Here is a 17,718-nt window from a genome sequence, read left to right on the forward strand (position 1 = left end):
TGTTAAAATATCATAAAAGTTTGCCATAATATATTACTACTTGCCAGATACTTCGATCAACCTTTTGGTAATTTTTTTAGTGAATCCTTAAGAAATTAACTCTTACAGATGGAACTCACATATTAAAAAACCTCACAAAACTTAAATCAGACACTAACATTAAACATTTAACATTAGGCTAACTTTTAAAGAGTTATGATTTAAAAAGTACATTTCATTGATAATATTCAACAGGTACAAATGTGTTAACGCATAAAAGACTCCTAGTGTTTTTTTGGTTTTTTTTTTTAATCATTTTTCCTACTAATTCTAAATTTTTTTTTATTAGTTTTCTTTTTATTTATTTTTATATTTTTATTTTTGGCTGTGTTGGTTCTGTGCGAGGGCTTTCTCCAGTTGCGGCAAGTGGGGGCCACTCTTAAACGCGGGTGTGAGGGCCTCCCCACCATCACAGCCTCTCTTGTTGCGGAGCACAGGCTCCAGACGCGCAGGCTCAGTAGTTGTGGCTCACGGGCCTAGTTGCTCCGCGGCATATGGGATCTTCCCAGACCAGGGCTCGAACCCGTGTCCCCTGCATTGGCAGGCAGATTCTCAACCACTGCGCCACCAGGGAAGCCCACTCCTAGTGTTTTATAACTCTTTAAAAACAGTCATTGACACATTAATAAAACTTAGCAAATGTCTTCTATTATGTTGGAGAGTCAGTAATCCCTAAAGAATCTGATATGAGTTATTTCTGTTTCAGATAATTAAGCAGAGATTGGTTTAGTAGCAAATTGAACATTATGCCCAAGAGAATCTTTTTCCTTTAATTGTAGTAATGTACAGGAATCTTTTTTTTTAGGGTTAAAAATTGTAAGAGACTACAAGGGAATCTTTTAAAAATAAGAGATGATTAGGCTAGTATTATTAAAAATTAGCTAAAATAAGTATAACATTTCTAATGATTTGTTGGTAACTCTTAGTATGTTGAAAGCTAATAAACATGAATAGTATACATTGACTCCTTAGATAAGTTGTGTGGAGGGGAGGTAGGCAGAGATGATTAGGTCGGAGGCCATTTGCAGGTAAAATCACCAAAGGAACTTCCATTTTCCACTTGTCTCTGGACTCCATGGCCACTGCAAACCTGATGAACCCATCTCCAGGACTGGGACAGCATGTATGTTTTGAAAAGGCTTCTCAGATGATCTGAGAGAGAACTACTGCTCCAAATACCTCTAGGTTTTTAATGTTGATTGAAATCACTTAGATATTTATTTTGAGTTGTAAAAATTTAATGTTGGAATTCAGGATAAAAACCAATATTTATTTACCTTTCTATTTGTGTTTGAATTTGTCCATGCTTCGGAGTTATATAAGCACAATTAAATCAAGCAGGTTCGAAGTAGGACCTGTATTATTTAGAGGCAGATAACAGTAGAGAATAGAGGAAAAAGCCCCAGTTCTGCAAGTCAGTATATTTGGGATTTTAATATTTGCCCTGCCAGTAATTAACTGAATGACCTTAAGCCCTTCAATATCCTTTCCTATGAAAGGATATTAATTGGCCATATATCCAGAATCCTAGCCAGAAAATAAATATGTCAATAACCAAAACGCAGCATTTACCCAAAATACTACCTTGGTTTAATATTGAGCAAATGTAATTAACAGTGTTAATTGGAATATTTTAACAACTTTTTGATTACTACTGACAGATCAAATAGGCAAAATTTAAATTTGGAATTAATAGGAAGAAAAAAGAATTTCAATTAAAAAGAAATTTAAATTCTGATGCAAAAGAAACCAGATATTAATTGTTGAAACACTTCTGAAATTCGAATACTTAAGAAACCAGGATGAACTGTGTGAAAGGAAGTTTTGGTAACTGTTTATAATGTTTTTGTCACAAGTAACCAAAATGGGACATTCTTATTAAAGCTGTTAAAACATTCCTGATAAATATTCCAACTGTAATATATAAATTACAGATTTAGCTAATTGGATTTAGCCAAATTGATTTTTAGTGAATTGATCTGCTTCCCTCAAAGGATATCTCTGGGTATTATTACCGCAAAACTCTGAGAAGCACAGATTGAAAACAACTGAAGCTTTCAAATCTTCATAGGTTTCTTTTAGGACCTAAATTGCAAGTTTTTGCTATAATTAGAGGTGGTGTTATCATGAAGCTTTACTACAAACTTCTGTAACTTTTTGTGGGTTTTTTTTTTGCTACAGAATATTATTTGCTAAGCAACCAAGTAAGTGGCTGCTTAAATATATGTAGTTAAGTATTAAGTGGGTGCCTTAAATATATGTATCTTGTTTTCATTTTAAGGAATAGACTGATGCTTTAAAACAGGTTAAAGAATTGCTTAGTTTACAAATTTCAGGCTCCAAGGTGAAAAGTTATGTTACATATCTCTTTTGATGGCAATTTATTCTTAATATTTGTAGGAAAACTACTTTGGGGCAGATGACATGTATATGGATTTTGAAGAGGTATTTCAAGTCCCTGTTCTGTCACTGTCAACTCATCAGCTCTGGGTGGACTGCTGTTGGGATGGAAAATGACAAAAAAGAAATGAAAGTTCAGCCAAGTCAATTCATCCGCCTTACCTTTGCGTCCTTGGGATATTACTGTACTTGTTAATTTGCACAAAGTTCACGGGCGTCTTCCTGTTGTAAGTGTTACGTGTCGAAATAGTCTAGAGTTTATATGAAATCCACTCAGCGTAGGAACTGTGTCTGTGTGTGCACACACTTACATAAAAAATTCACGTTCAAAAAACACTTCTGAATTTATCCTTTTATCTTTATAAAAGCTAGTTTATTATTTTCTCTTCATAGTATAAATTACCCAATCAGTGATCATTTTCCATTCTGTTTTTCTTCTTTCACTTTAGTTCCTTCTTTGCTGTTCTAATAAGTTTAGAACATTTTGCCATGCTTTGGTTTGCTGGGTTTATAGTTAGCCTGATGGATGTCCTAGGACTTCACATTTTTTAGGCCTTTATCTCTAACTCCAGACCAGTCTGGGATGTTAGACCTTATTACAAAATCAAGATTCAGACTTGACCCTGGAGGTTGAGTTGTGTAGAGGTTTGGATTCAGCACAGTATCCTGGTTTACTCTAAAGGATGACCCTTGGGCCTCTTGGGGCTGACTTGAAATGAGATTATATTGTCCAAAGAACCCATGGCCATTGGAGCCAGGCCAGATAGGGAGGGTGTGCCCTAGAGCATTGTGCTGCATACTGGGTCCATGTCATATTCCTAGGGTTCCACGGGAAGGGAATCACCTCTGGTGCTTAGTGAACCTAATGTCTTTTTCGGGTACAGAATACTTTTTTTTGTCAGTAAGCACTGTTTCTCCTTTTAAAATATCAGTCTTTTTTAATTGTATAAATGTAATTTTATTTTCCTGTACTTCCTTGGTCTTTATCTGTATCTGGATTATGGTATTTTGCTTGCCTTTAGCATGGAACTTACTGATGGCCCTGAGTGTCCTACAGCTTTTTTGGAAAAGACTAGGTTTTGAAATGAAAAAAAGGATTTAGGGAGGACCATGCTGCAACTTGTCCTGTCACCCCTGAATGTGTTGTCAGTGATAACTATCAGGTAATGTGAACTGAGTTATGGTAGAGACCTTAGAGATTTATTATTACTATTTTTGGGGTCAGAACAATGTGTTAACTTCAGAGCATGGAATATATAGCTCTTAAAATTAGGGACCTTTAGTTTAACTGTACTAAGCAGTTTTGTATTGTGTGTATATATATGAGAATTGTTTCAAGAATCTTAGTTTTTCTTTTTTTTCTCTGCTTATTTCCTTATTTATATGATCCCAAACAATTATATTTTATATCTGTTTGTTTTTAGAAATGGAAAGAAATACTTTCTAACTTTCTCTTATGTTTATGGAAGGGAAAAACTACATTGTATACAATGTTGGTAGATGGTGTTGAAAATCGCAACCTAAGTGTTAATATTAAACCAGTACCATAAATCTTGAAAACATGCATACCTACATGGTCAATGATTTATTCTTTTCATCTAATGTACCTACCAGATACTTTGTTAATTCCTTCAAGATATTCCTGAGGGCTCTTTTGGAAGTGAACTGGTGACATTCATCAAATGGGAATATTTTACATTCCTGGTAGATTATTACTTTATTATTATTATTATTTTTAATGCCAATGGCTTCTCTTGGCATCTACCACTACTTTAAGTCTCTTTCCTACTTTTAGTCAAGTTGTGTGCTTTAGAACTATGATGGTTTTTAGTACAAAGCAAAGTAAAATTATAAACAGGAGGATGAATCTGACAGTGAATCATCAATGAATGATAACTCACTATGGAGTCTATGTAGTAACTGATCATCTTATTTAAAAGAGCATACCCCTTTTCACTCTTTTGCCATAACTGACTATATTTTACTATTGTTGTAGCTAAAACTTAACACTTAATGTATGATAGTTTTTGCCACAGAATGTGTTTCTTTTTTAAAAACTTTTATTTCAAAAGAATTATAGATTTATAGGAGGTTACAAAGGTAGTACAGAGAGTTTCTGTGTTTCCTCCATGTTGATCTTTTACATAATTATGGTATAGTATCAAAACCAGGAGACTGACATTGGCACAATATGTGTGCATAGTTCTGTGTCATCTTATCACGTGTAGATTTGTGTAACTGCCACCAAAATCAACATACAGAACTATTCTGTCATCACAAAGATCTCACTTGTGTTAACACTTTTATTTTAACTTGTCACATGAAACCTTAAAAATAACTCTTGTCCTTCTCTCTCTAATTAGTGGGTCATTAGAATTGGTTGTTTTTTTATTTTGGGAGGCAAGTGTTTGGAGAGGCAGCCCATCTCCTTTTTTCAATCTGTTGAGGAGATTAATAAAGGTAAAAGGGAAATATCTTCTTATGGCTGAGTTCTGAGAATCTTAGGTGAGTATCTCTGGTTTCTTATGAGTACCTGGTGATACTTCAACTTCTATTTTAATCACTGCATTCTCAAAAAGACTTTAGTAGATATAAAAAATATTTTATTGAGTTTATTATGAAAGTTCATATTAACCCTAATTATAGAATTACTGGCAAACTTGTACAGAGACTGAAGTGTAAAGTGTGATTTATTTGGTGATAAGAAAGGAATTCAGGGAGTGGAGATATCAAGGCAGTAGAGAAGTCTTAGTGATGTTTTGTTTCCTGGGTGGTTAACACTTCATAATTCACCCTGAAGACAAGCATAGTCTATACATATTCTCTTGGAATTTGCTTATCTACTTAATTTGCTTACATTTTGTAGTGCTAGCATTCCTAAGAAATATTTTCTTCTTTTGTCTGTATACTATCTAATACTCTTTCATGGTGGGAAGCTTCACACTGTGACTGCCCTCAAGACTCAGTTCTGGGTCACTCACCTGTAGCTGCTTATTTCTGGTAGTATTAGTCTTAGTGCAGAACTTCAAGGTTAAGGATCTAATGTGATGGGTCTATTATTGTGTCTGACTTATGAAACCACACACTTTTTACTTGATCATCTTTTGATGTATATTAGGTTTCTAGGGCTGCCAAAGCGAAGTACCCCACACTGGGTGGCTTAGAACAACAGAAACTTATTCTTTCACAGTTTTGGAGCCTAGATGTCTGAAATCAGTGTGTTTGGCAGGGCCATGCTCTCTTTCAAGGCCGTAGGAGAGGATCCTTCCTTGTCTTTTCCTAGCTTTCGGTGGTCGCTAACAATCCTTGGCATTCCTTGTTTTGTAGTTGTATCACTCAAATCTCTGCCTCTGTCTTCACGTGGCATTCTCTCCATGAGTCTGTGTGTCTTAAGTTTTCCCCATACAAGGACACTGTTCCTTGGATTAGGGCCCACTGTAATCCAGTGTAATCACATTTTAACTTGATTACATTCGTCAAGACCCTATTTCCAAATAAGATCACATTCACAGGTACCTGAGCTTAGGAATTGAACATGTCTTCATAGGGGACACAATTCAACCCACTAAACGATGCAAGCTGTAATAAAATTTAGAATAGAATCTTTATTGGTGTACCAGGTAGGCTTTACCTTTAGGACAAGCCAAGATCCACATGTTTGTTTTTGTTTTTTTGGCAGTGGGTGGTGAGAGAGAGGATAGAATCCAGGATGATGCCTGGTTTTTGCCTTGGGCAATTAACTGAGCCAGTGGGAGATGAAGAACATGGGAGGAGGAGCTGGTTTATAGGGGAAGATGATGCGTTTCTGGGCATGTTGGGTTTGAAGTACCAAGAAATCAACCTTCATTTTCTAGTATTTTCCAAAGAGTGAACTTCATTGTCTTTGAGAAATAGCTGAGATAAACTCACCTAAGTGTCTGTGTAGGTACAGTGGCATTCAAAAGTCATAAATAGCTGACTTTCTGATGGTACTCTTATATACTAACAGCAGATGCATATGTGGGCCCTGAACATTCTTGGAAAATACATTTGGATGGTCCCTGTGATAACCTATGTGGCTAAAAATAATAAAAATAGACAAGCTGGGTCGCAGTGATGGATAAAGGCATCATGCCCTCAATACCCCCTGTCTCGTCTGCATGAACCCCTCCCCCCCCAACTTTAAGGCCAAATGCACTTTATTTTCTTTTGCCTTTTGACCCCTTTCACCCATTTCCCCCACCCCCTACTCTCACCTCTGGCAACCACCAATCTGTTTTCTGTATTCTATGAGCTTTTTTTTAGATTCCACATGTAAGAGGGATCATACGGTATTTGTCTTTCTCTATCTTACTTATTTCACTTAGCATATTGCCCTCGAGGTCCATTTATGTTGTTGCAAATGGCAAGATTTCCTTCTTTTTTTATGATGAATTCCACTGTATGTGTGTGTGTATATATATACACATATATATATATATATATATATGTTCACCATAATTTCTTTATGACTGATATTCCACTGTATGTGTGTATGTGTGTGTGTGTGTATATATATATATATATATATATATATACACATATATATGTATGTATATATATATTCACCATAATTTCTTTATGACTGATATTCCACTGTATGTGTGTGTGTGTGTGTGTGTGTGTGTGTATATATATATATATACACACACACATATATATGTAGGTACATATATATATATTCACCATAATTTCTTTATCCATTCATCCATTGATAGACACTTAGGTTTTTTCCATATCTTGGCTTTTGTAAATAATACTGCAGTGAACATAGGGATGCATGTATCTTTTTGAATTAGTGTTTTCATTTCCTTCGGATAACTACCCAGAAGTGGAATTGCTGAATCATAACGGCAGTTCTATTTTTAAATTTTTGAGAAACCACCATTATTCTCCATAGTGGATGCACCAATTTACATTCCCACCAACAGTGCACAAGGGTTCCCTTTTCTCCATATCCTTGCCAACATTTGTTATTTGTGTTCTTATTGATGAGAGCCATTCTGACAGCTGTGAAGTGATATCTCACTGTGGTTGTGATTTGCATTTCCCTGATGCTTAGTGATGTTGAGCATCTTTCATGTGTCTGTTGACCATCCTCTTTGGAGAAATAGCTATTCAGATCGTCTGCCTATTTTTTAAATTGGATTGTTTGTTTTTTTGCTATTGAGTTGTGGGAATTCTTTATATATTTTGGGTATTAGACCTGTATCAGATTTATGATTTGCAAATATTTTCTTTTCTTCTGCAGGTCGCCTTTTCATTTTGTTGATAGTTTCCTTTGCTACAAAGAAGCTTTTTAGTTTGATGTAGTCCCACTTGTTTATTTTTGCTTTTGTTGCTTTGCCTTTGGTGTTAGATTCAAAAAATAATCACCAAGCCCATGTCAGAGAGTCTACTGCCAATATCTTCTTCTAGGAGTTTTATGGTTTCAGGTCTTACATTCAAGTCTCTAATTCATTTTGAGTTGATTTTTGTATATGGTATAAGATAGTGATCGAGTTTCATTCTTTAACATGTGGTACCCAGTTTTCCCAGCACTATTTATTGAAGAGACTCTCCTTTCCTCATTGTATATTCTTGGATCCTTTGCTGTAAATTAATTGACCATATATATGTGTGTTTATTTCTGGGCTCTCTGTTCTGTTCCATTGACTTATGTGTCTGTTTTTATGCTAATACCATACTGTTTTGATTATTACAGCTATGTGATAGAGTTTGAGATAAGGGAGCATGATACCTCCAGCTTATTTTGTGTTTTTCAAGATTACTTTGGGTATTTGGGTTTTTTTGTGGTTCTATACGAATTCTAAGATTATTTCTTCTATTTCTTTGAAAGATGCCATTGGAATTTTGTTAGGGATTGCATTGAGCCTGTAGATTGCTTTGGGTAGTGTGGACATTTTAACAATATTGATTCTTCCAAGCCAAGATCCACATGTATTTTTGAGCTCAGAAAAAGCTATCAAAAACTTTATACTGAGAATTATTGAATCTCAGTGCCAGAAGTGATCTTTATTGACCATCTTCTCCAGCTGCCTCAGATAAAACAGAAGGGAACTGAGGCCTGGAAGTTAGGTGATTTTTATACTGTCACACAGCTTAGACGAAAATAAAATTTAAAAATATGTCAGAAGAGTTTCTAGATCTACTGTTATAGTCACAATTTGAAGTGACCTTTTAAGAATTCTTTATGAATTAGAGCTCTATTCTTAAAACACTTTTTTATGAATGCAGTTCCCAAATTTGTGTTGAAACAAGGAACATTAACCCTGTAAGATGGCCTGCACACACACACACTAAAAAGACTGTCATGGTAAAATTAAGATAAATAATTTCAAGTGTAAAAAGTGCTGCAAGGAGAGGAATGAGGTACTTTGGTAGCATGTAATAGTCTTAAGATAGAACATGATAAAACTTGATTTTAAAAGATCTCTGTGTTGGTTTTGTAGAGTGTGGACCAGAGATATGTAAAAGGTAAGGCTTGGGAGATCCTGGCAAGAGGTTGTATTATTTGGACCAGGATGATAGCAGTGAAGCTGGAAGAAACTAATGCATTTGTGAGAGGGAGGTAGATTCTATAGAAATTGGTGACTGATGGGTAGGGCATTACCAAACTTACTTGATCTCTTTTCTAATAAGCATCTGTGAAACCAGTGTTGCACGGAATACCCTATTTTAGGACATATCCTTTAGCCTGAGTAAGTCTTAGAAATTTTCTCATTGAATGTTGCTGCTTTTTAGTTGAATATATATTATTCTTGTAAGATGAATCTATCCTTTTAATATTTACATTCTCAAAATCTTTATGGAAGAGGGCTTTCTTTGCTACTTCTTGTTTTATGGTCTTAATGGTCTTTGTTCTTCCATTTATTTTCTTCTTTTTAATACTTCAATCTCATGATTCCTGCCTTGTCACAAAAGATTGGCCTCTTACATTCCCTCTCAGTCAGAATACTTGCTTCTTTTATTCATTGAGGCAGTTACCAATCAAGATCGGCATTGTTTTAGGACTTTGCTGTCTCGCTTTGCCGTTGGCTCTTGGATAATGTCACTAAAGAAGCTTAACACAGACTACTTTTTGGGTACAAGGTTGTGTTAGGCTTTGTGGATCCCAATCATATTTTCCAAATAGCATGTTTTTACCTTTGTCTCTGGGAGAAAAAGCAACTAGCATTACAATGCTGATTTTTCTTATGCTTACAGTCTTATTATTGTTTTCAGCAGCGACCCCCGTGGATGAAGTGCTCAGGGAAGTGTCACATCAGTTTGTCAGGTCTCCAGCTGAGAGCACATGCTATGTTCTCAGCAGAAGGTCTTACTTTGGGAAGTGATTCCTTAGAATACGCATGGCTAATTGATGTGCAGGCTGGAAGCCTTACAGCTAAGGTCACAGCACCACAGGTATGTTCTCAGTTCTCAGAGTGCTCTCCTGACTTTTTTTTTCCTTTACTCACCCACCTCCCCAAGAATAGGTTATATGCCCATTTAAATGTTCATTTTATTTCCACTTGCCATTCAGAATTTTCTTAGTAGTATATGAGTCAGAGACAGTTTCACTTTTCTGGGCCACCTAAATTGACGGGTGTGTGTTTTATAGTTCTGTGTAATACTTTCAAGAATTCAAGACTTTCTTTGAGAAAAACTCAGGATGAGAATTTCTGGAATCAAATTATATATTATTAAAATTACATTACTTGTCTCTCCACTGTTGGAACAATCTGTTTTCCCAGTACACAGAATAATTTTCTAAGAACTTTACCTTCTTGTATATTTCTTAAGTAGGATTTGAAAACAGCATTTATACTATTAAGGTGGCATGATTCTTTACTTGTGATGTCCCAAAACAAGATAAAATCATTTGAACCTCCATTTAGTGATATGGATACTGGTTTAGAAAAATAAAAATGAATTTATTGGTAAGAAAATCTGGTCTAGAGTGCTAGTTGTGATCCTTTTGGATAAACTCTCCTTCCCACTCACTGTCCCACTTAGTCTTCAGGGGTCTCAGATGCCTAAAGGGTTACAGTCAGCCCTCCCTATCCACAGGGTCGCATCCACAGGTTCAACCAACTGGATCAACCAACTGCAGATGTGGAGCCTAAGGATACAGAGGGCTGACTGTATTTAGTTCTAGAAAGGACCATTGAAATTTAGTCAAATGTCTATTACTGTAATATTTCACCTGTTGAGCCATACAGGCATACCTCATTTTACTGTGCTTCACAGATTTGCTTTTTTTTTTTTTTTTTTTAACAAATTGAAGGTTTGCGGCAATGCTGCATCAAGCAGGTCTATCAGCACCATTTTTCTGACAGTATTTGCTCAATTTATGTGTCTGTGTCACATTTTGGTAATTACTGCAAATTTCAAACTTTTTCATTATTATGTTATGGTAATCTGTGATTAGTGATCTTTGATGTTAGTTACTATTGCACAAAGATTATGAATCATTGAAGGCTCAGGTTGCATTTTTTAGCATAAAGTATCTTTTAATTAAGGTATGTATGTTGTTTTTTAGACATAATGTGCACTGATAGACTACTAGTTACTTGTAAATATAACTTCTACATGCACTGGGAAACCAAGTATTTGTGACTTGCTTTATTGTGATAGTCACTATATTGCAATTTATTGCGGTGGTCTGGAACCAAACCCACAGTATCTCTGAGGTATGCCTTATTTATAATGTGCGTTTCATAATTGGTGTTTCAAAGATTGGAATGTGGTAGAAAGGTACACACTCAGTTTTTAATAAAGAGTTGCAGAATGAGTGTGAAATGTGTAATTTAGAGGTAGGTAGTGGCAACAAGCAGGTGAATAAAGACTAGATACCTTTGTATCTGAAGGAAATTGTTGGAGGCAGCAAAAATTAAGATTCTAGAAATAGTAGGAAAATGAAGGAATTGAAAAGGGATATTTTATATAAATGAATGGAAAGAAATATATAATAATGGGTGAAAACAAATATTCATTGCTCAGTAGCCTAATAACTATCTTCTTCTTATCTGCCATTTTCTGTCTCTAAATATACAAGTAAAAACTGAAGCATATAACAAAACAGTTTGTTCCCAGCAAGCATGCAGTGAAGCTGTGCTGACCCTCCAAGACTGGACACAATTCCTTTAATCTAACGATTGCTAGACTCTCATATAAGTTGCCCTTATTAGAAGATGAAACATTTCTCTTTCTTCTGCACTAGAATCATGGCATCACTGTTTCCTGCAAGGTTCATGAATCCATAGGTGCTTTTAGTGTTTATTCCATTCTTGTATGTTTTAAAAGTGAAATTCATGTTTTCTGAGAGTTCAAGATATGTACTTTTCTGGGGGGGGGGATAATACCATGTATACCCGTCTCAGTGTTTATTGTAACTAACCAATGATAAAATTAAGGTTTTTTTTTAAACTCAAGATTTGATGAAAAATTGATATATACTTACTTAAACTTCTATTCATAAAAGTTCTTCAATCTTCAGAATACCTGATTTTCTAAAATTGTAGCTTAATAGATATAAATTTCACTTCAAAGCTTGGTTTATTATTAGGTAGAGAATTTTAGGTGCTTTTCTGTGCAGAGGATTCCGATTAATCATATAAGAAGAAAGATATAACCTTGAAAAAAATCACTTGCTTTAGAGGTTGCTGAAGTTGAATTTTTCAGTTGAAATGAGTTTTCATTTTGGCAATGCATTTTGTCATTCACAAATGAAAAGTAATACAAGCTTATAAATGATGTCAAGGTAGAAAAATGATATTGGCTAACAAGTAGATTATGTAGCAGGTATAAGCACTGTTTGGATTCTTTCAAACTGTATTAATATTCTTGATAAGCTTTTAAACTCTGAAACAATTGTTTAGATGCTATCAGTGTTGTCAGCCTGTCATGGCTTATTTGCAGCTGGCTTATCTCTTGGAGTGGGACAGACATTTGTTTTTCATGTCGTTTGTCGGGAGTATGAACTGGAAAGACCAAAATCAGTAATAGTAGTCAGCATGGAATTGATCGTCGGTTCTGTGAATCCAAGGTATGTTAACAGATGTTAGCGGGATTATAAACATTTATGGCTTTTTTCAAAATGAAAAGATATCAGCTTTAATCAACTACACACAGCATCAGTAAACACCAAAGTTCAGTTTTTTTCAATTACTAAAATTTTTGCAAATTTATAGCCACTTGTTAGTTTAGTTGTAAATATCTAAAATATGAGATAATTATTAAAACACACATTCACAATAAATGGAGATATTATAAAATTATGTCTTATCTCTTACTGCATTATTATACTGACTCTTTGGGATATGGCTGTGTAGTAGAAGATTTAGAAGTTGAGGAAGAAGGTTAAATTCCTTACATGACATTGTTTGCAGACCCTTCTGGAACATACATGTTCTCCTTTAACATGATTAGCAATGTTGGGCATTTGCCAAGTTTCCTGACTCCAGACCTTACACTCTTTCTACCGCATTGCACTACCGCGACTAAGGGTCATTACAGTACCTTCAAGAGGGGTGTAAAAAGTAGATAATAATGCCTGAAATCATGTACAGGGGAAGAGAGATGCAGAGTGTTATTCTGTAGTAAACACTGTTCCTTATGCATTTAGGGTGGGGAACATTTTTTAAGTATACTCCTTTGAGAAAACCTGGAAAACATTGCAGTTTCAAAAAAGAAAAATAACTTACCCTAATTCTACAACATAGAGATAGCCATTGCTAACAGTTTAGTTTTTCTTTCTAGTCTCTTCTCTATGTGTCTTTCCTTTCTTTTTTCTTTTGTTATGCAAACTATATGTTGCTATTATATTACTGTGACTTGGGAAGTAATTCATTCTGCTTTTTAATTTTATGTTCCAAGAACATCTGTAACCTGTGCTAATTTACCATCAATAAAGGAAACAGCTGTATTGGTGATTAAAAACTTCTTTATTTTTCTTGTTATAAACACAATGCCAGGCTCCGGGAATTGGTTCCTTATGCATTAGTTTCTTACCAATAATTGGTACATACGGTGTAGGGTATCTCCTCCCTCGTTTTTTTTTTTTTCCTACTACTACTCAAAGCTTTTAAGTTGTATTGTAATTTAAAAAAAATCAGCTTCACTGAGGCATTAATTTACATACAATAAATTCACCCTTTTCAAGTTGAGTTTTGAGAAAGTTTATATATACTGGTGTAACCCTTACCACCAGTGAAGATCTAGAACATTTCTATCACCTTAGGAAATTCCTTTGTGACCCTTTGTAGTCAGACACTATTCCATGCATCCACTGATATTCTTTCTGTCACCTTAGATCAGATTTTTTTTAAGGTCTATTATGTGTGGAGGAAATATATTAGTATAGAGCACCGACTATCATGCAAGGCACCTGCCTTCTAGTCCTGGCTCTGCCACTGCTGAGCAGAGTACATGCTCTTGGGCTGGTAATTTATTCAGGGCTGCCATTTCCCAAAGAAGTTCAGTGAAGTTGGGGATATGTATGTTATCTTCCAACCTGATCATGACCAAATCTATGTTTTAGGAGTAAAACAAAAATAAATCTGTGTGGCTTTTCCTAGATATCATCATAACATTTACAGTTCATATATTTGTGGATGTGTGTAAAAATGTGCATGTGAATGGAATATGAAATACTCTTAAGAAAATCTTACAACTTTAAACTCCTATACAGTTCTTATAAACCTGTGACATTGTTTATCAGTTTCCTTTGGCTGTTCTTTTTGAGTTTCAATAACAAGTTTTATATGTATTCTGTCAGTATAGTATTGCCACATGCCACTTTTGCATGAAAGTGACACATGGTTGCTTATGATTAATTTTCTAATTGGCAAGACTTTAATTGCTGATTATTTTATTTATCATTATAAATATATCTAATGATAGATATATAATTTATCATTATAACAAAGTGAAATTTAATTGATATTTTAAAATACACATATAACAAGACTTGTTTATTTAAATAAGCAGATTTATGTATCAAATAATGAATTGATGGTAAAGAATTAAATGTTCAATCCATTTCATTTTAGTTGAGTTGTATTCCTGGGCCTTGTCCAACTCAGATGATTTGAAGTATACTATGACTCGTTTAGCAGTAGATGGAGCTGACATTTATATTGTGGAGGCATGGCTGTTGCTACAAATATAAAGGTACACGTTTGTCTATTTCTTGGCCAGTGTAATTCTTTTTCTTTTTGCCAAACCAAAACCTCCATTTTCTTGAAATAAAACACATATTTATATTTTGCCATCTCGCCAGAATAGTACAGAATTCTAGGAGATAGCTTTCTATTTTATACCATCTGTGTTCTCTTCCAGTCTTATATTTTTAAAGGCACACTTTCACTACTTTTTTACTATAACTGAATTATTATAACCTTGCTTTATGGCAGGGATATAAACTGGTAGTGTGCTTATATGGCAGGAACATAAATTGGTAATGTTTTAAAAGATTTAATTGAATTCCTTTAGGTTTATTCATTTATATTTCTTGTCTGGCTTCTGGAAACATTTGTTTGCCACTGCTGCTTACTGGTTACTGTTTAAAATCGAGCCTTGTTAAGATTCTGTGATTTCATTACTTACTACTCTTCTAACTTTTCTTTCCTCCATCTCTCATTTTCCTTTGGAATTATGTTCTTTTCCTTTTATCTTCTTTTTTAAATTGAATGTTTATTTTATTCTGTTGCATTTATCTTTCTATTTCCCCTTTCTCTTTTTCCTTTCCCTTTCTTTTCTTCTTCTATGTTTCATGCAATTTGCAAATAATTACTTATTCTATAGTTACGTAAGTTGCTTTTAAAAATACAGAAACTACAGTTTTGTTTCATTTCTTCATTCAACTTTAGATGGGTGCAATTCGGGTTTGCAAACTGTAATCTCCACAATCAGTCGGTTGGGGAAGGAATAAGTGCTGCAATTCAGGATTTTCAAGTGAGACAGTAATTGAACAATTGAATAATTCCAGAGTTGGGACTTCAGCCTGCAGTACTACGGAGGGCCTACTGGCTTGAAGCTGGGTCAGCCAACTTAGGACTTATTACTGTTGATATTGCATTAGCTGCTGATCATCATTCTAAACATGAGGCACAAAGACATTTCTTAGAAACTCATGATACCAGAACTAAGAGGTAAGTGAAATTTAGGAATGGTAATAGTCTCAAGTTCAGATGAAAATTACTAGATAATTATAGAGGAAATTCTACTGTTAAGAATGGAATAAGAATGTGTAAAATAAAGACCGAATGTGATTGTGCTGGGTATACCTCAATGAATAAATAAAGATCTTATATTTAAGTAATCACATTGTATACATCATCTGAATGATGTGTGGTTGCTGGAAAAAGCATTATTTTTTGATATGTTTCTAAGCCCATGCTGTGTATGTCAACAGTTGAAACAAATATAAATTACTGGCCCCCAAATAACCTTTTTGTAAAGCACTACACCCCCTGTCTCTCACCACAGCCCTCCACTTCCAATATGTCATTCCTAGAAAACACCATTACTAATCACCATTTATTCTACAAAACTTCTTTTGTAGGCCTTCACAAACTGCAGGGAAGGACTCAGAGTACCTAAACCTTAAGAAATGATTATATCTGCTTTTTAAAAAGTTGCCAAAGCTTCTTACTGAATTACATCTGTTTTAAAATGATAGTATGACTTTTTCCATCCCCATCTCTTCCCTTCTAAAGTTTATAAAGCTTATTTTAAAATAGAGAAAACTATTAAGAAATAAAGGAAAATAATTATAGCCCTACTACACTGAATTTGTTACATTTCTTTCCAGTATTTTTAGTGTATTTTTCTTATACTTGAAATCATCCTGTATTTACATTTAAAAATTCTGCATGTATGTAATGTTGCCCTTAAAAAAAACAAAAGAGGCCCGTTTTTTGGTTTGTTTTTACCAGCAAATGAGTTTTTTTGGGAATAGCAAAGAATTGCAATTCAAAACAAGCAAACTGTGGCAAACCATAGGCAAGTCTGGAGCACAGAGGAGAGGAGAGAACAGAGGAGAGAAGGGAGGAGACTGGGGAGGCTGTGGTGGTTCTTCGTTGGCTGCAGCCCTTGGGCAGCTTGTTTTTGCTGGGTCAGGAGGCTGGCATCTGTAAGCTGTGGACTGATAAAGTTCCTTTTAAACAAATGATAATGCACCCATCAAAAAGGTATACTGTGCTTTACTTAGCCATTGCCCTTACATTAAATACATAGATTGTTTCTAAATTTCTCATTATACATCAAAGCTTTTCCCACAATTTCTGGGTATTTCCTTTAAATAGTTTCCTTAGAAGGTTGTATGACTGACTGTGTTAAAAACTGAGCTTTTTATATGCATTCCCGAACTACTTCCTAGAAAGATTATTTCATTTTATATTCCCAGTGGCTTTTTAGGAAAGTCTCTGTCTTACTGCACCTTTGCTACCCTTTGAGTGTTTTATAATAACCGAAAGGTGGTATCTCTTTGCTTTATTTTGCATTTCTTTATTTTGAGATTAATACTTTTTTCAAATATTTATTGGCTATTTTTATTTCCTCATTTGTGAATTGCCTGCTAGTAATCTACATACATTTATTTATTGGGATCTTGGTATATTTCTTACCAATTTTTAAGAGCTCTTTATAGATTATCGCCCTTTTTTGATCCCTGGTGCTAATATTTTGCAGTTTGTTTCTTTTATTTTTTTATTCTTATGTAAACAGATTTTAATTCTTATGTATTCAAATATGTTAACCTTTCCCTTTTGTAATTTCTTGTACTAATTTGAGAACACTCTTTTTGCTAGTAATCGCGTGACCCCTGTACTTTCTTATTTTTTTCTATTCCTAACCATCTTGATTTTTTTATGGTGTATGTGCATTAATACACACCATCTGGATTTTTTATGGTGTGTGTGTATTAATACAGTCAAGGATGTAAATAGATTTTTCTGCAAATATCTATTCAGATACAGAGGAAAAACTCTAAACCATCTGGATTTTTAATGGTGTGTGTGCATTAATACAGCCAAGGATGTAAATAGATTTTTCTGCAAATATCTATTCAAATATAGAGGAAAAATTAATACCTAACACATACTCATTTCACAAAATGTTTAAATATTTTCATCTATTAACTTTTCCCAAAGAACTATTTGTCTAGTTAAAAGAAATCCCTTTGAGGTTTTTATTGAGATTACATTAATCTTTTAGGTTTATTTAAGATGCTGATATCTTGTAAATCTAAGTACGAAAACTCATGTGTGGAGAATATTG

General features: G+C 34.4%; 1 protein-coding gene across 1 annotated transcript in view; it reads left to right on the plus strand.

Moving 5' to 3' along the window:
- The window catches only part of KIAA1109 (KIAA1109 ortholog), a 203,056-nt gene that overhangs the window by 71,555 nt on the left and 113,783 nt on the right, over positions 1 to 17,718 (plus strand). Inside the window, 16 exon segments of the mRNA XM_036852538.1 lie at positions 2,440 to 2,519; positions 2,521 to 2,561; positions 2,564 to 2,595; positions 2,598 to 2,666; positions 3,462 to 3,470; positions 3,472 to 3,584; positions 5,186 to 5,195; positions 9,664 to 9,861; positions 12,358 to 12,376; positions 12,379 to 12,444; positions 12,447 to 12,484; positions 14,490 to 14,517; positions 14,520 to 14,584; positions 14,587 to 14,610; positions 15,309 to 15,326; positions 15,328 to 15,590. Of these exon segments, the coding sequence (XP_036708433.1) occupies positions 2,440 to 2,519; positions 2,521 to 2,561; positions 2,564 to 2,595; positions 2,598 to 2,666; positions 3,462 to 3,470; positions 3,472 to 3,584; positions 5,186 to 5,195; positions 9,664 to 9,861; positions 12,358 to 12,376; positions 12,379 to 12,444; positions 12,447 to 12,484; positions 14,490 to 14,517; positions 14,520 to 14,584; positions 14,587 to 14,610; positions 15,309 to 15,326; positions 15,328 to 15,590 (1,073 nt within the window).

Source organism: Balaenoptera musculus, chromosome 5 (assembly GCF_009873245.2).
Source record: "Balaenoptera musculus isolate JJ_BM4_2016_0621 chromosome 5, mBalMus1.pri.v3, whole genome shotgun sequence".
Taxonomy (NCBI): domain Eukaryota; kingdom Metazoa; phylum Chordata; class Mammalia; order Artiodactyla; family Balaenopteridae; genus Balaenoptera; species Balaenoptera musculus.